Genomic DNA, 19,519 nt, shown 5'->3' on the forward strand with positions numbered 1-19,519 from the left:
AATGATGGATGTCACCTTTTTGAGGCATTGCTCCTTGAAGATGTCCAGATGCTATGGAGGCTAGTGCCCATGATGGAGCAGTCACAATTTCCTGCAGCTTGTTTCAATCCTGTGCCACCCCCGCCCCCCCAAACCAGATGGTGATGTGGCCAGTTAGAATGCCCTCCATGGTATATGTAGAAATTTGCATGTCTTTTGTAACATACTAAATATTCTCAAACTGCTGATGAAATATAGCTGCTGTCTTGCAATTGCAACAATATGTTGGGTCCAGGATAGACCCTCAGATGTTGGGTCCAGGATAGACCCTCAGATGTTGGGTCCAGGATAGACCCTCAGATGTTGGGTCCAGGATAGACCCTCAGATGTTGGGTCCAGGATAGACCCTCAGATGTTGGGTCCAGGATAGACCCTCAGATGTTGGGTCCAGGATAGACCCTCAGATGTTGGGTCCAGGATAGACCCTCAGATGTTGGGTCCAGGATAGACCCTCAGATGTTGGGTCCAGGATAGACCCTCAGATGTTGGGTCCAGGATAGACCCTCAGATGTTGGGTCCAGGATAGACCCTCAGATGTTGGGTCCAGGATAGACCCTCAGATGTTGGGTCCAGGATAGACCCTCAGATGTTGGGTCCAGGATAGACCCTCAGATGTTGGGTCCAGGATAGACCCTCAGATGTTGGGTCCAGGATAGACCCTCAGATGTTGGGTCCAGGATAGACCCTCAGATGTTGGGTCCAGGATAGACCCTCAGATGTTGGGTCCAGGATAGACCCTCAGATGTTGGGTCCAGGATAGACCCTCAGATGTTGGGTCCAGGATAGACCCTCAGATGTTGGGTCCAGGATAGACCCTCAGATGTTGGGTCCAGGATAGACCCTCAGATGTTGGGTCCAGGAACTTGAAATTGCTCATCCTTTCCAGTTTTGATCCCTCGATGAGGACTGGTGTGTGTGCACTCATCTTACTCTTTCTGAAGTTCACAATAAATTCCTTGGTCTTACTGACATTGAGTGCAAGGTTGTTGCTGGTACACCACTCAACCGGTTGATCTGTCTCACTCCTGTACGCCTTCTCATCACCACCTGAAATTCCACCATCAATAGTTTTACCATCAGCAAATTTATCGATGGCATTTGAGCTGTGCCTAGCCACACAGTCATGGGTGTAGAGAGAGCAGAGCAGTGGGCTAAGCACACATCCTTGAGGTGCACCAGTGTTGATTGTCGGCCAAGTGGAGATGTTGTTTCTGATCCACACAGACTGTGGTCGTCCAATATCACCTGATCCAACAAAGCTGTGTGTTCCTCCTGAGAGGAACTCTGAGACTCCAGGGTGTTCAGCTCTAACACAGCCACATCTTCCTGATCAGGAGGATGTGAGGCAGAGCTGGAGACAGCGGTATAAGCGGTGTAGGTTTCCTGCTCCTCCCCTTCTGAAGCTAGCCGATCCATCTCGTACTGTTGTTCCCATTTACCCAGCTCCTCACTTGTCTAGCAGTGCAGTGATGTCCAAGTTCCATGGTGGGTATAGCCTGGTGATATGACAGGGACCACACAATCTTCAATGGTGGAGCAAAAGGCATTCAGGTTGTGCAGGAAATGCAATTTGTAGGAATGTCAACAACTGACCATGGAGGTTGCAAGGACAGAGAGAAGCCCACAGCAGGAGTGGGAAACATAGGACCTTCTCCTCCCCAGATATGGGAGCCTGAACCCAAGATGGATCTCAGAAACCTTGCATGGCTAAGAGGCAGCATATTCACCTCCCAAGTCACAATGTCAAGTTTATCTTAAATGCTGAAATCAAACCCCACATCTACCATTTCCACCAGCAGCTCATTCCACAGTCTCACCACTCTGAGTGAAGTTCCCCTTAAAACATTTCACCTTTCACCCTTAACCAATGACCTCCAGTTCTAGTATCACTTAACCTCAGTGGAAAGAGCCTGCTTGCATTTAACCTATCTATACCCCTCATAGTTTTATGCATCTCTATTAGATCTCCCCTCATTCTCTTGCACTCTAGAGAATAAATTCCCAACCTATTCAAGCTTTCCTTATCACTCAGGCCCTCCTGTCCTGTCAACATCCTTGTAAATTTTCTCTGTACTCTTTCGACCTTTCCTGTCGGTAGGTGACCAAAACTGCATACAATACTCCAAATTAGGCCTCATCAATGTCTTTATACAACTTCAACATAGCATCCCATCTCCTGTACTCAGTACTTTGATTTAAGGCCAATGTCCCAAACACTTTCTTTACAACCCTATGTACCTGTGATGCCACTTTCAATGAATGATGGATCTGTATTCCTAGAAACCTTTGTTCTGCCACACTCCTCACTGCCCTACTGTTCACTGTGTAAGACCTACCCTGGCTGGTCCTAAAAGTGAACCACCCTTTGAGGTGCACGTACTGTGGAATTAAGGAGACGTGGACTGTTACTTTCTAAGACTTAACTCTAGGTGTAATTGGAAGAACTCAGTAAATTGAACACAATTAATTCTGACTTTTGTTATTTCAAATTGTCAGAGATTTGATTATAACCAAATGGTACACCTATCTCCACTTCGACATCCTTTCAAATTATATCTTGTCACTTTAATGATACTGATTAAATTAGTACACAGTTACATTAAATGTGACATGGCATTAATTATGTGGATATTCTTCTGAATGAATTATGATCTGTTAATAACCATATTAACTGAGTGGAAAGCTTTTTAAATGTGGCCGTTAATAAGCCCAGCAGAGTGCTGTTTGCTTGCAACCTGCTTGATAAATCTCTGTTCATTCTTGAACACAATCTTTCTCCCAGGGTTGAAATACCTAATCCCACAGGACATCTGTTTAAAATGAGAAGGGGCAAAGGCAAATATGTTTTAGGCTCTTACATAGGCACATAAATGGCAGGAAAATAAGGATATGGACATTGGGTAGACAGAAGGGATTAGTTCATCTGATTACTAATCTAATTAGTTCAGCATGACAAGACCTCTTCAGCTGTGGTTCAATGTCCAAAGGTTTCATGAGCTGAACCTGGTGTTCCTTGTGCCCAGCTTTACCCACAGATACCGAGTTGGTGCAGAGCCTGGACTATGGGCAGAGGGTAACCCTGGGATATCAGAGCAACCCCCACCCTCAGTCTCCTCGGTAGGGCCCCATCCAACTGGCTGAGAGGGGAGCACAGCAAGAACCCGGCAATGAAGGGTAGGCTGCACAGTTGGAGCTCAACCCAATTGGCAGGGGTTAGGTGCAAAGCTCGATCCTAGGATGAGTGGGTGAGGCAGCAAGAGGAGCCGGACAGCCTGGAGTAGAGTTGGGGCAGGGTTTGGGGAGCCTGGGGTAGTCAGGCAACCTGTGGTATAAGCAGGGCAGGGAATGGGGACCTTGGGGTAGAGTTAGGTCAGGCAGGGGAGCAGGGGGATCCTGGGGTAGAGTGGGGGTGGGTCAGGCAGCCTGGGGTAGAGTTGGGGTGAGGAGCCAAGAAGCCAGGAGCCTGGGGCAGTGTCGAGTCAGGGAGGAGAGAATGGGGTAGAGTCGAGTCAGGGCAGGAAGCCTGGGGTACAGTCGGGGAGCCTGGGATATAGTCAGGGCGAGGAGCTGGGAAGCTGGGGTAGAGTTGCTGAAAGGCCTGTTCCTGTGCTGTACGGTCGTTACACTTTAGAAACAGTTTTCTCCTCTCAGGGTTCAGTGTCAAAGGTCACAAACCCAGCCTGTCACAGAAAGCCCAGGGGTCTTCTAACAGGACTGGAACAGGAAAGGAATGGTGGCGGAAGCCCTTGGAGCGAGGGGAGGGGGGGAGCGAGACACTGGTGTTAATTCAGTAGCCACTATGCTGGTGGTTCTGCCATCGGTGTTGTCAGGAAACTGCTCCTGTACAAGAGGCTGGTATTGAAGATGGCTCAGGGTGGTTGAATGGTGCCAGCGTCACTACTGCTGGGGCTGTGTCTGGAACCTAAAGCACTCCACTCTACATGGGTCCGCACTGCAGGTTTATTTATCATACAAACACGTCCACAATAGAACAAAATGCTGAAACCATTAAAACATTTCATAGAATCGAGGGGTTCCTTCGTGAAAGGACTGTCACTCCCCAGAGGTGGGGCCACGGCAGCCAAACCCAGCGATGGTGTTGTGTTCCATGTTGCGATGCTGAGTTGGGGATCACGGTGCTGCCTATAGAATTAAAGTCAGAAGAGAATTAAGGATGAGAAACTTCCATAAAGCAGATTTAACTTCAAAAGAAAAATGATGATGGAGATGATGAGGATGAAGAATTGTAAGAAACAGGAGGCCATCCAGCCCATCGTGTCTGCTTTGCCACTCAATATCTTCATGACTGATCTGGCTCCACCTACCTGCCTTTTCCTCTCAACCCTTAATATGCAAAAATCCTCTAAAATATACCTAATAACGTAGCCTCTACTGCTTCCCTGGGCAGAGAATTCCACAGGTTCACTACAATCTTGAAAAGCAATTCCTCATCTCCGTCCTAAATCCACACCAAATCTTGAGACTATGTCCCTACTTCTTGTCTCACTCACTAGTGGGAACAATTGAGCTGCCTCCATCTTCTCCACCCCTTTCATCAGAGTGTATGTTTCAATAAGATCCTTCTAATTCTCCTGAATTCCACGTGGCTCGACCTCTCCTTGGCTAATCCCCTCATCTTCAAAATCGACCTGGTGAACCTCCACAGCATAGCCTCCAAAGCCAGTAAGTCTTTCCTTCAGTAAGGAGACCAGAACTGCACACTGTACTCCATATGTGACCTTACCAGTACCATGTACAGTTGTAGCATAACGTCCCTGTTCCTAAATTCAATCCCGCTAGCAATGAAGGCCAGTGTTTCATTTGCCGCCTTGATAATCTGTTGTATCTGCAAAGCAAACTTCTGTGATTCATGCACAAGCACCCTCAAGTTCCTCTGTACAACAGCATACTGCAATCTTTCACCACTACATTATAATCTGATCTTCTATTTTTCCTTTCAAGATAGATGGCATTGCATTTACCAACATAGTAATCTATCTGCCAGACCCTAGCCCACTCACTTAACCTACCTCTATCTCTGTAGATCTCCACATCCTCTGCACAATCTGCTTTTCCACTTAGTGTCATGTCCCCAGCACTCCCCCATTCTCAGGGCAGTTTCTACCCTTTACTTTCCCTTGGCCTTACCAACTGCTTCAATAAGCCACACCAAGAACTGTCCAGCACCACACACAGATTGTACAGTCGATGTTTTGGGCCAAGATCCTCCACCAAGACTGGATTCGAAGAAGGAAGTCTGAGAGCTGGAGCGGGAGTGCGGAGGAAGACGTTTTTGAATTTTTCGGTTTTTTTTCATCGGAGTTCAGAGGTGGGACTGCGCAGGCGTGTGACGTCGGGCAGTGAAGCGCAGAAGATTTAAAAGGAACAGAGCCTCATAGAGCGGGCAGCGTAGTTTGCCGGTGGCGGAGTGAGCCGGGAGCAGAGTGAAGGCTTAAGGGCTTCGGCTCACCGGGCTTAGGTGGAAACGGGCGAGGAAGGTTTGGTATTCATTTTTTTTTTTTGTTATTTGAGGAGAGGGGCAGTATGAGTGAGGGCAGTTTGTTGTTCTCGGTGCCGGATGTGGGAGGCCCTGGAGTCTCCAAGCCTCCCGGATGTCTACATCTGCGCCAGGTGCGCCAAGATGCAGCTCCTAAGGGACCACGTTAGGGAACTGGAGCTGCAGCTCGATGACCTTCATCTGGTCAGGGAGAGTGAGGAGTTGATAGAGAGGAGTTACAGGCAGGTGGTCACACCGGGGCCACGGGAGGCAGACAAGTGGGTCACGGTTAGGAGGGGGAAGGGGAAGAGTCAGGTAATAGAGAGTACCCCAGTGGCTGTGCCCCTTGACCATGGGTACTCCTGTTTGAGTACTGTTGGGGGGGACAGCTTACTTGGGGGAAGCGACAGCGGCCATGCCTCCGGCACAGAGGCCAGCCCTGTAGCTCAGAAGGGTAGGGAAAGGAAAAGGAGGGCAGTTGTAATAGACTCGATAGTAAGGGGGTCAGATAGGTGATTCTGTGGACGCAGTCCAGAGACCTGGATGGTAGTTTGCCTATCTGGTGCCAGGGTCTGGGATATTTCTGATCATGTCCAAGATATCCTGAAGTGGGAGGGTGAGAAGCCAGAGGTCGTGGTACATATAGGTACCAATGACATAGGTAGGAAAAGGGAAGAGGTCCTGAAAGGAGAATTTAGGGAGCTAGGAAGGGAGTTGAGAAAAAGGACTGCAAAGGTAGTAATCTCGGGATTACGGCCTGTGCCACACGACAGTGAGAGTAGGAATGCAATGAGGTGGATGATAAATGCGTGGCTGAGGGATTGGGGCAGGGATTCAAGTTTTTGGATCATTGGGACCCCTTTTGGCGCAGGTGTGACCTGTACAAAAAGGACGGGTTACACTTGAATCCTAGGGGGACCAATATCCTGGCAGGGAGATTAGCGAAGGCTACTGGGGTGACGTTAAACTAGAATAGTTGAGGGGTGGGAATCAAATTAAAGAGACTAGGAGAGAGGAGGTTAGTTCACAACAGGGGGATGGGAACCAGTGCAGAGAGACAGGGGTGTAAAATGAGGGTAAAAGCAAAAAGTAGTAAAGTGAAAAGTAAAAGTGGCAGGCTGGCAAATCCAGGGCAAAAATCAAAAAGGGCCACTTTTCAACATAATTGTATATGGGCTAAGAGTTGTAAAAGCGCACCTGAAGGCTTTGTGTGTCAATGCAAGGAGCATTTGTAACAAGGTGGATGAATTGAAAGTGCAGATTGTTGTTAATGAATATGATATAGTTGGGATCACAGAGACATGGTTCCAGGGTGACCAGGGATGGGAGCTCAACATTCAGGGATATTCAATATTCAGGAGGGATAGACATGAAAGAAAAGGAGGTGGGGTAGCATGCTGGTTAGAGAGGTGATTAACGCAATAGAAAGGAAGGACATTAGCTGGGAGGATGTGGAATCGATATGGGTAGAGCTGCATAACACTAAGGGGCAGAAAACGCTGGTGGGAGTTGTGTACAGGCCACCTAACAGTAGTAGTGAGGTTGGGGATGGTATTAAACAGGAAATTAGAAATGTGTGCAATAAAGGAACAGCAGTTATAATGGGTGACTTCAATCTACATGTAGATTGGGTGAACCAAATTGGTAAGGGTGCTGAGGAAGAGGATTTCTTGGAACGTATACAGGATGGTTTTTTGAACCAACATGTCGAGGAACCAATTGGAGAGCAGGCTATTCTGGACTGGGTATTGAGCAATGAGGAAGGGTTAATTAGCAATCTTGTCATGCGAGTCCCCTTGGGTAAGAGTGACCATAATATGGTGGAATTCTTCATTAATATGGAGAGTGACATAGTTAATTCAGAAACAAAGGTTCTGAACTTAAAGAAGGGTAATTTGAAGGTATGAGACGTGAATTAGCTAAGATAGACTGGCAAATGACACTTAAAGGATTGACGGTGGATATGCAATGGCAAGCATTTAAAGATCGCATGGATGAACTACAACAATTCATCCCAGTTTGACAAAAGAATAAATCAAGGAACGTAGTGCACCCGTGGCTGACAAGAGAAATTAGGGATAGTATCAATTCCAAAGAAGCATCATACAAATTAGCCAGAAAAAGTGGCTCACCTGAGGACTGGGAGAAATTCAGTTCAGCAGAGGACAAAGGGCTTAATTAGGAAGGGGAAAAAAGATTGAGAGAAAGCTGGCAGGGAACATAAAAACTGACTAAAAGCTTTTATAGATATGTGAAAAGAAAAAGATTGGTTAAGACAAATGTAGGTCCCCTACAGACAGAAACAGGTGAATTGATTATGGGGAGCAAGGACATGGCAGACCAATTGAATAATTACTTTGGTTCTGTCTTCACTAAGGAGAACATAAATAATTTTCCGGAAATAGTAGGGGACAAAGGGTCCAGTGAGATGGAGGAACTGAGGGAAATGCATGTTAGTAGGGAAGTGGTGTTAGGTAAATTGAAGGGATTAAAGGCAGATAAATCCCCAGGGCCAGATGGTCTACATCCCAGAGTGCTTAAGGAAGTAGCCCAAGAAATAGTGGATGTATTAGTGATAATTTTTCAAAACACTTTAGATTCTGGACTAGTTCCTGAGGATTGGAGGGTGGCTAATGTAAACCCACTTTTTAAAAAGGGGGAGAGAGAAACCAGGGAATTATAGACCAGTTAGCCTAACATCGGTGGTGGGGAAACTGCTAGTCAGTTATCAAAGATGTGATAACAGCACATTTGGAAAGCGGTGAAATCATCGGACAAAGTCAGCATGGATTTGTGAAAGGAAAATCATGTTTGACAAATCTCATAGAATTTTTTGAGGATGTAACGAGTAGAGTGGATAGGGGAGAACCAGTGGACGTGGTATATTTGGATTTTCAAAAGGCTTTTGACAAGGTCCCACACAGGAGATTAGTGTGCACATGGTATTGGGGGTAAGGTATTGATGTGGATAGGGAATTGGTTGGCAGACAGGAAGCAAAGAGTGGGGATAAATGGGACCTTTTCAGAATGGCAGGCAGTGACTAGTGGGGTACCGCAAGGCTCAGTGCTGGGATCCCAATTGTTTACAATATATATTAATGACTTGGATGAGGGAATTAAATGCAGCATCTCCAAGTTTGCGGATGACACGAAGCTGGGCGGCAGTGTTAGCTGTGAGGAGGATGCAGGGTGACTTGGATAGGTTAGGTGAGTGGGCAAATTCATGGCAGATGCAATTTAATGTGGATAAATGTGAAGTTATCCACTTTGGTGGCAAAAACAGGAAAACAGATTATTATCTGAATGGTGGCCGATTAGGAAAAGGGGAGGTGCAACGAGACCTGGGTGTCATTATACACCAGTCATTGAAAGTGGGCATGCAGGTACAGCAGGCGGTGAAAAAGGCGAATGGTATGCTGGCATTTATAGCAAGAGGATTCGAGTACAGGAGCAGGGCGGTACTACTGCAGTTGTACAAGGCCTTGGTGAGACCACACCTGGAGTATTGTGTGCAGTTTTGGTCCCCTAATCTGAGGAAAGACATCCTTGCCATTGAGGGAGTACAAAGGTGGTTCACCAGATTGATTCCTGGGATGGCAGGACTTTCATATGATGAAAGACTGGATGAACTAGGCTTGTACTCATTGGAATTTAGAAGATTGAGGGGGGATCTGATTGAAACATATAAAATCCTAAAGGGATTGGACAGGCTAGATGCAGGAAGATTGTTCCCGATGTTGGGGAAGTCCAGAATGAGGGGTCACAGTTTGAGGATAAAGGGGAAGCCTTTTAGGACTGAGATTAGGAAAAACTTCTTCACACAGAGTGGTGAATCTATGGAATTCTCTGCCACAGGAAACAGTTGAGGCCAGTTCATTGGCTATATTTAAGAGGGAGTTAGATCTGGCCCTTGTGGCTCAGGGGGTATGGAGGGAAGGCTGGTACAGGGTTCTGAGTTGAATGATCAGCCATGATCATACTGAATGGCGGTGCAGGCTTGAAGGGCTGAATGGCCTACTCCTGCGCCTATTTTCTGTTTCTATGAAAGGAAGGAGGCAGAAGCCAGAATAAGGAGGTTGGGGGAGGGGGAGGAGCACAAGTTAGCTGGTGAAAGGTGAGTCCAGGTGAGGGGGAAGGCGGGTGGGTGGAGGAAGGTGTATGACGTGAGAAGCTGGAAGAGGACAGGTGGAAGAGGTAAAGGCTGAAGAAGGAATCTGATAGGAGAGGAGAATGGACCATGGGAGAAAGGGAAGGAGGGGGGGAACTAGAGGGAGATGATGGGCAGGTGAGGGGAAGTGAGAGGGAAACCAGAATGGGGAATGGAAAAAGGAGGAAGCAGACCCTCCCAGCTTCTAACTTCATACCTCGCTTCCCTATCACCTGCCGGCTTGTACTCCTTCCCCTCCCCCCACAGCAAAGAAACTGAGCAGTTCACTTACCGAGGGTGAGGGTTAGAAGTCCGTATAGTGCTTCACCCTGGAAGAAAACACATTGTTTAGGTGACTGTAACTACAGCATTGTCTGGAATTTCCCAAGCTGGACTCTAATCTCCACAAGTGGAATTAGAGGTTTACTTTCCCCAAGCACTGGAATCAGTGATGGAAGTGACACGGTAGCGTAGCACATTACCGTGCAGGCGACCCGGGTTCAATTCCCACCACTGCCTGTGGCTTTCCTCCCACAGCCCAGGGACCTAGCAGATGGCAGGTTCATTGTCCTGTGATCTGGACAATCCCACAACAGCACAGGACACCTGTGACTGAAGTCATCCACACCGTTGAAGGTCACCCTCCTGAGAAACCAACCCAAGACCCAAAGTCAGGACTGAACGTGATGTTCATTGTCACCATGGAGACAGCGGTGTTGCAATGGAGCACTGACACAGTGGAGAAACTCTCCTGCACTCGGGCTCCCTTTGCCTCCCATCCAAGACATTTCTCAGGAGTGCTGCATAAGCTGGGCCCTTAGCATTGTCAAGGATCCCTCCTGCAATCTCTGACCCTTACCATAGGACAGGAACTGTTAGGATGGGAAGCAGCTTCCTCTCCCAGACTACTAGGTCTCCCACTACCTACATCTCATCCCTTATGAAACACCAGTTTACTTTTAAACTTGTGTCGCAAATGCACCTTATGTTAAATGTCAATCGTCTGGAATACATTTTACTATTTGTTCAGTTCTTTGTGGTAATATTACTTTGTGTTGTGTGTGCAAGTTATATGTATTGTGTTGTGTACCTTGGTCCAGAGGAACGTTGTTTTTGGCAGTATACACGTGTACAGTTGAATGACAATAAACAACAGCTTGAACTTGAAATCTTCTGCAGCCTGAGACATTACTGGGAGCACTGCACGGAATAGGACCATGCTAATGTGTCTGGGGCAAAACCTCCTTTACTGGTAACAGTAGATTCCTGCAGAAACGCTATTCACACTATGAACCTGCACGTGTGACACGGTTCTAACACCAGCCATCAGGTGTTCAATGCCCGCTGGGGTATATACGTTCTTCCTGTGACTGCATGGTTTTCTGTGTGCTTGGTTTCCTCCCACATTCCAAAGACACATGGAGTAGAGTTAGCAAGTCATGGGCATACTATGTTGTGAGGAAACGTGTTGACTCTTGTGGGCTGCCCCCAGCACATCCTTGGTCTGTGTTGTTACACTGAAGTGCATTGTTTGCATCAGTATGTTTCAATGTAGATGTGACAAGTAAAACTAATTTTTAATCTATCGTTAAATCAGTACAAAGAGCAACAGTGCTATGGCCATGTGGATGTGACCCAACCTGCCCAATCAAACCCCCTGTGGAAGCAGAGCTGCATTGGGACAAAAAAACAGCATCGTTACATCTCACACAAAAGGCTGGAGGAACTCAGCAGGTCAGGCAGGGGAATAAACTGAGTTTTCCAGCCCAGACCTTCATCACCGATTGGCAAGTCCTGACAGTCTCAGTCCAAGACATCGGCTGTTAGCATCCTGACCTGCTGAGTTCCTCCAGCATCGTGTGTCTGTCTGTGGATTTCCAGCATCTGAAGAACCTCCTGCGTTTTTGCGTCTCAGACACTTGAGTAAAATGGGAGACACAGGCTGAGGGTGAAACATGGTGGCTGGGGATGCAGGATGCCCCAGAATCAGGCAATGTGACTCAGTGGCTCAAAAAGGGAGAGAAGAGGAGTGATGTCAGTCTTTCATTTTATCACATTATATGTCAATGATTTGGACAAAGGAATTGGTGGCTTTATGACAAGTTTGTGGACAATACAAAGACAGCTGGAAGGTCAGGTAGTGTTGATGAAGCAGAGAGTCTGCAGAAGGACTCCTACAGATTGGTAGAACAGGCAAAGAAGTGGCAGATGAAGCATAGTGTAGGGAAATGAATGGTCACAGACTTTGGCAGAAGGAATAAAAGTGTGGAGCACAGGGACGTTTCCCCTAAAAGTTAACTTGCAGGTTAAGCCAGTGGTAACAAAGGCAAATGCAATGCTAGCCTTCATTTTGAGAGGACTAGAATACAAAAGCAAGGATGTAAGGCTCAGGCTTTATAAGACATTGGTCAGATCGCACTTGGAGTATTGACAGCAGATTTGGGCCCCTTATCTTGGAAAGGATGTGCTGGCATTGGAGGGAGTCCAGGGAGGTTCAGGAAAATTATCCCAGGGATGAAAGGGTTAGCATATCAGAGCATTTGACAGCTCTGGCCTGTACTTGCTGGAGTTTAAAAGAATTAGAGGGAATTTCATTGAAACCTATCGAATGTTGAAAGGCCTCAATAGAATGGATGTGAAGAGGATGTTTCCTATGGTGGGGGAAGTCTAGGACCAAAGGGCACAGCCTCAGAACTGAGGGATGCCTGTTTAGAAAAGAGATGAAGAAATATTCCTTTAGCCAGAGGTTGGTGAATCTGTGGAATTCATTGCCATAGACAGCTGTGCAGGTTAAGTCATTGGGTAATTTTAAGTGGAGGTTGATAGGTTCTTGATTAGTCAGGTTGTCAAAGGTTATGGGGAGAAGGCAGGAGAATGGGATTGGGAGGGATAATAAATTGGGCATGATGGAATGGTGGTGCAGACTCGATGAGCTGAATGGCCTAGTTCTGCTTCTGTGTCTTTACAGCCTTCTGGACTATGTGGAAGACTTGGGCTGAAGGTGAAAATTGAGGTCAGAGCTACAGGATGCCTCACGGTCAGGCAGTATATAAGGAATAGAACAATTGCTCGACAAAACCAAGTGGGTAAGCTGTACCAGCACTGATACTGCAGGGTTCATATGCCTAACCCGATTCCTCAACACACTGCTATGTAGATGATACCACCCACCCTCCTGCTCAGCAGCTGGGATAGACACCAGAGCTTGGGCTGGGTTCAGGTAACTGCATGGCAATACACAATGCAGGAAACCAGGATGAAGGGCCAGCTGCAGATGGGGGGGGGCACATGCGTGCCAGCTGCAGATGGTGCAGGGGCACACACGCGTGCCAGCCACAGACAGCAGAGGATCACACACCTGTACAGCAGGGCCTTGCCTCGATTATTGGCAATGGAAAAGAAACCACTTCTGGGTGAGAAATCCATCTCCTGTGCCAGGTGTATGGTCTTCCGTCGAAACATCGGGAAATTTGAGAACGCTGTGAAGGATGGGATGTGAATCTGCGAGGAAAGATACAGAATTAGTGAAAAATTATAAACACTTTGGTTCTGCTGGTGGAGCTGCCCTTCTGAACTGACATCTGTATTGTTATTGAGTGCCTTACCATTACACCATGGAACAAAACAAACCCCTCTCCTCGCCCTGCACTCCCCGAGAAGGGAATATGTCTGGTAATGTCAGCTCTGTCATGGACACTAGCATCCCCAGCACCAAGGACATCTTCAAAAGGAGACACCTCAAAACATCAGCATCCATCATTAAAGACCCCCATCACCCAGGACATGCCCTCTTCTCGTTGCTACCATCAGGGAGAAGATACAGGAGCCTGAAGTCTCACACTCAACAATTCAGGGACAGCTTCTTCCCCTCTGCCATTAGACTTCTGAACAGACAATGAGCCCACACACACTATTTCAGTACTTTTTTCTTTACTTCTGCACCATACTTCACTTTCAAACAGCACACAGTGCAACATGGTGATACTTGGGAGGTGACATCTGTGGGCTGACAACAGCACACCATTGGACTAGGCTTGCTGTTGATGCAAATGAGGTATTTGACTGTATGCTTTGACATACATGAGACAAATTAAGCTAATCTTTTTTATATTAAAAAAAGGCTCATGCAGTCAAATCAGTTTCGCTTGCAACAACCAGCAAGGCAAACCCACAGAACAGGCATAACCATCAACGTCACTGACTATGCTACAGTGTTTCACACTGCCTTTGTTACACTGTCCACATGCCAGTGTAAGTTATCCTTTTGAGTGGCAAAAATCTCCCCTGTCTCCCATTTGGTGTTTAGCCATCTTTCTACGTTTGTACAAATGAAATTCTACTGGGCATCTCAACTACTGCTCAGCATAGAATCAGTCATGAAATTTGTTGTTTTCCAGCAGCACTGAGCAAGACATTAAAATTACTAGAAACTACGGTAAATAAAGTATGTAAAGTGCAAAGGAGAGCAAAAATAGTGAGGCAGTGTTCTTGGGTTCATTATTTGTTCAGAAATCTGATGCTGGAGCGGAAGAAGTTGATCCTAAAACATTGAGTGCGTCTCTCCAGGCTCCTGGACCTCCCCTCCGATGGTAGCAATGAGAAGACAGAATGTTCTGGAATGATGATGCCAATCTTTTTGAGGCATTGCCTTTTGATGGTGGGGAGGACTGTGCATTGACTCCTCCGTACCAGACTGTGATGCAACCAGTCAGAATGCTCTCCGCAGTACATCCTGAATGAGCTCCATGGTGTCTGATGTTTACAGATCAGATTACCGATACAGGAATAGTGCACTGAGTTGCCCCAGGATGCAGGGTAATGTTGCACCTCTATAAAATCCTGGTTAGACCACACAGAGTATTGTTCAGTTCTCTTCACCTCATTATAGGAAGGATGTGGAAGCTTTAAGAGGGTGCAGAGTATTTATCAGGATATTGCCTTGATTAGAGGGTATGCCTTATGAGAACAGGTTGAGTAAGCTAGGGCTTTTGTCTTTGGAATGAAGGATGAGAGGCAACTTGAAAGAGCTGTACAAGAAGATAAAAGGCATAGAGACAGAATGGACAGCCAGAGACTTTTCCCATGGTGGAAATGGTTAATACAAGAGGGCATGGTTTTAAGGTTCGTGCAACATGATAAATCAATACCACCTCCGACAGATCAGTCGTGTCATCTAGATGCCTAACTTGCGTCTCTCCAAACAGACCCTTTACTCCCAGTTGCAGGAAGGTCAGTGAGCTCCTGGTGGCCAAAGGAAACGCTTCAAAAATAACCCCAAAATCAGCCTGAAGAGATTCCACATTATGTGTAAAAACTGGGAAAACATTGCATTCAACAGATACACCTGGTCACATGGAGGAAATCTGTTGCAGAGGGAGCTGCGTTACATGAGAATGACCTTCGTTGTGCCGCAGAGAGCAAGCGGGAGCGGTGAAAAGACAGACTGAACAGCCAAACCACAGCCACCAGTTACTGTGGCCCACACTGCACCAAAACGTGTGGACCTCCCGAGGACCCACTGACAGACAACCCCTCAGGAGACATCGGGTAACTGCACTAGAACTGTGCTGTAATGCTCTATCCAAGGTAGTGAAGGGACAAGCCACCAATACTAGTTCCTCCTTTGCACACTGCACAGAAGTTACACTCACCAACTTGACTGCATCATCTGTGTCCTTTGAAGCAATTGCCAAGATCTCTGTGGTTGGGTTGAAGGCCATTGATGAAACGGCAGTAACCAAGTTCGTGATGGATTTAACGGGCTTAGGGCTGGATTGGTTCAGGCTGTCTCGTGAGTACACATTCACAATTCCAGAACTGCACCTGTCACAGAAAACAAGAGGAATGTAATTATTCAGTAGAATGGGGAAGTGTGATCCAAATTGCCCCAGAGCACTGGGACACTCAGATGGAACGGTCAACAAGTTAACTAAATGCTCACAATACAAATAAACACTTTTAAAATAGATTACCTTATGGACATGCAAAGATAGTGACATGATTCCACAAAAGATGAGCAAATTCCACGCATTTTCCAAAAAGCAAAATTCTGCCTTTTCCAAAAACTCCCTTCTGGAAATCATTTGTTCTATAGGGCTTTTAAAACAAAAACTTCACCTCATCTGCCACCAACTAATCTGATCAACCACCCCCTCTATCTATTTCCCCCATCACTACACTGCAAACATTTTATACCATTTCTTATGTTCTTTCCCTTGTAAACATATGCTGGGATTTATGTGTTTGTTCAGTTTATTCCATATCCGTACTTTAATCTCAAACTTTATTTTTATATAATTATTTTTAATTGTTGCATAGAGAACTACAGAACAGAAACAGGCCCTTTGGCCCATCTAGTCCATGCTGATTCTTCTGCCTAGACCCACTGACCCTCCATTCCCCTCCCACCCATGTATTTATTCAAACTCCTAACCCGCATCCACAACTTCCACTGGCAACTCCGTCAAATCTCCCCTCATTCTCCTGCGCTCCAGGGAATGAAGTCCGAATCTGTTCAACCTTTCCTCATCACTTATTGTGTTGTTCTTGATGGATGTCATACCCAGGCCAGCACACCACAGCAAATTCTTACCACCGAGTTCAAAGTAAATTTAATTCCAAAGTACAGAAATGGCACCTGATATAACTCTGATATTCGTTTTGCAGGCATACACAGTAAATCCAAGATGCACAATAGAGTCAATGAAATACTGCTTCCAAAAGGTCAGACAAACAACCAGTGTGCAAAAGGCAACAGACTGCACAAATACAAAGAGAAAGAAATAAGAAATAAATATTGAACGTGAGATGAAGAGTCCTTGAAAGTGAGTCCATTGGTTGTGGGAACAGTTCAGTGATGGGGCAAGTGGCATTATCCCCATTGGTTGAAGAGCTGGATGGCTGAGGGGTAATAACTGCCCCTGAACTGGATGGTGTGGGTGCTGAGTTTCCTGAGCCTTCCCCCTGCTGGCAGCAGTGAGAAGAGAGCATGTCCTGGGTGGCGGGGGTCCCTGATGATGCACGCAGCCGGATGCAAATATATACAGTGAATAAAGTTAAACCTTGATCCTTGAATGAACAGAGACCTTCCATTCACTGGATGTTGGAGAAAAACCTAACCCAATTAGTTTAACTTCCCATGTACAGTATCAATGAAGGTGTTCACTTTCAATATTGTTACTAGTTTCTGCATCGAAGAATACAGGGTACAAGAAAGTATATAATGAAGGTGTTCACTAATCTGAGCAATCCATGCTCCCAACACCCTGCGGTGTAGGACCATCGATCCACGTTACGCTAGGTCTCAGTTAGTGAAGTGGTACCCGGTGTGGCGTTAGGAGAATCCTGCAGTATGCTTCACATGCTCTTGAACAGACAGGATTATATTCAAATCGTGTAATAACTTGGTCATCAACCAAGGGAATGAAAGAGTTAACTGGCTCTGGTTTGTACTTGTTGGAGTTTCAAAATAAGAGAAGGGAATCTCATTGAAATTAAAAGACCTAGATAGAGTGGACATGGAGAGAATGTTTCCATTATTGGAAGAGTCTAGGACTAGAGGGCACAGACTCACAATTCAAGGATAAACCTTTAGAACAGAGATGAGGAGGAATTTCTGCATGGTGGTGAACCTGTGGAATTTGTTGCCACAGATGGCTGTGGAGGCAAAGTTATTGGGCATATTTAAAGTGGAGGTTGATGGGTTCTTGATTATTCACTGTGTCAAAGCTTACAGGGAAAAGGCAGGGGAATAGGGTTGAGGAGGAAAATGAATCAGTCTTGATCAAATGGCAGAGCAGCCTCTATAGGTCAAATGGTCTAATTCTGCTTCTAATGTCTTACGGTCTTAACGGTCGAGCAACTATAGCAAGTTAGGAAGAGTGGATGAAAGGCAGAAGCAAAATAAAATCCAAGCTCATACTGGGAGGGAGGGAGGGAGGGAGGGAAATGCCAGGAAGAGGGAGCTTTCCAGCATTTCTAGTGACTGCTGTTTTGTAATCCTCACACAGATAAATTCACTCAAAGAGCTGAAAGCAATAAACACAATTGAAATGGATCCATCTAAGATCAGAGGAGGATTACTAGCCTGGTTTTCTAATCCTCTCAAAGCAGCTTAGAATTATTTGTTGAGCGGTCTGTGGTTGCCCAGGGTTCGCACCCAAGAGAATTCCAACTCTCTAGCCAAACAGCAAAAATCCACAAACAATACAGCAATTTGTCTGGTAAATTCAGAACAAAATCTCTGAAGAGCCAATTACCATGCTGCCAGAGGGGGGATGGTCAGAGCAGTGTGGTAGTGTAGTGGTTAGCAAACAATCTACAGTCCCAGTGATGGTGATTCATTTCCTGCCACTGTCTGCACACTCTCCCCGGGACTCTGGGTTCCCCCCGGATGCTATATTTTCCCCACGCGTTCCAAATACGTACAGTTTATGGTTAGTAAGTGATTCTGACACCAGCAACGTGGTGACACTTGTGGGCTGTCCCCAGCACCTCCTCGAACTGTGATGGCCGTTGGCACAAATGATGTATTTCACTGTTCAAAACTAATCTTTATCAGAATCAGAACCACTTTACTGCCAGTATGTGAAACATACAACTGATTGTGCATCAGTGTCAAGATTGAAACACAGGACAATACCATAACACAACACAATAGCAACCAACAATTTATAAGACAATAGTGCAAACAGCCACGAGCAATCACATCACATGAGCAGACATCCCCTTTCTCAAGTCCAGCTCTCACTGTGTCTCACACTCTCCACCAGGTGGATCTGTGAGTTCCCAATGTCTCCTCTATCCCTAACGTGTACACAACTCCTTCCTCCCCATCACTCTCCACCTCACCTGAGACTTGGAAAGGCCACGACTCCGAGCCCCAACTCAAAACCCACACTGGATCACAGGACCTGCCCCTCCCTTTCCCTGTCACCCAGGGCTTGGTTTTCATGTGTCCTCTCAGCATGCAGCCACTCTGGATCATAGGGGACCCCAAGACAGATGGACGTACAGCCCTCGAGGTAAAGCAGCCACACGGTCACCCTTGGCCTCAATGTGCTGGGATCCCAATCAGAGGGAATCGCGTAGAAGACTTCACTTACCCGCAGGCGAGGTACTGCCCGTTCCGAGAAATGGCAATGCATATCCCCTTCAAACAGCCCTCATCTGTGAACCTATTCAGACACCTCCTGCTCTTCACGTCCCAGACATAAACGTCTCCTTCATCTGGAGTATTAAGTGAAAACACAGCAGCCAGATTCAGTTATGTACTATATACAATCAGCACAACTCCAAACTGATTCTACCATCCACTGACTCACTTTCAAGGACTCTTTACAACTCGTGCTCAGTATTATTGTTTTTATTTATTTGTACAGTGTTTCTATTGCACATTGGTTGTTTGTCAGGCTTTGTCTGTTTATGTGCAGTTTTTCACAAGTTTTATTGTTTTTTTTCCCCTGTAAATAACTGCAAGACAGTTACACTGTAGACACAGACTCCACATTTTAGGAACATCGTCCCCTCTGCTGTCATGAATTACCCATGAACATCAGCTCACTTCATGCATAGTTATGATTCTATATTTGTTATTGTACTTTGTAATGTTTATGTATTGCACTGTACTGCTGCCACAAAACAACTAATTTCACAACATCTGTCAGCGATGATAAACCTGATTCTGATTCTATTGAATAATAAACCGTGTAGGAGTGCTGACAAAAATCGACACGAGTGTAATTCCTTCTAACGTAGACTTTATTTTTTGCCTTGCAAACAAATGGAGACATATATATCAGAAAAAAATCCAGTCCAAAACGTAATAACATACAACA

At 46.1% G+C, this 19,519-nt stretch overlaps 1 protein-coding gene across 1 annotated transcript in view; it reads right to left on the minus strand.

Moving 5' to 3' along the window:
• Positions 1-2,648: 2,648 nt before the first annotated feature.
• Positions 2,649-19,519, minus strand: part of utp18 (UTP18 small subunit processome component) — a 60,676-nt gene continuing 43,805 nt past the window's right edge. The window contains exons 10-14 of the mRNA XM_063030685.1: positions 18,788-18,911; positions 15,335-15,506; positions 13,042-13,184; positions 9,976-10,012; positions 2,649-4,182 (exon numbers count right to left, since the gene is read on the minus strand). Coding sequence (XP_062886755.1) covers positions 9,988-10,012; positions 13,042-13,184; positions 15,335-15,506; positions 18,788-18,911 — 464 coding nt within the window. The 3' untranslated portion in view covers positions 2,649-4,182; positions 9,976-9,987. The remainder of the gene's footprint in view (positions 4,183-9,975; positions 10,013-13,041; positions 13,185-15,334; positions 15,507-18,787; positions 18,912-19,519) is intronic.

The sequence above is a fragment of the Mobula hypostoma genome, chromosome 22 (assembly GCF_963921235.1).
Source record: "Mobula hypostoma chromosome 22, sMobHyp1.1, whole genome shotgun sequence".
Classification (NCBI taxonomy): Eukaryota; Metazoa; Chordata; class Chondrichthyes; order Myliobatiformes; family Myliobatidae; genus Mobula; species Mobula hypostoma.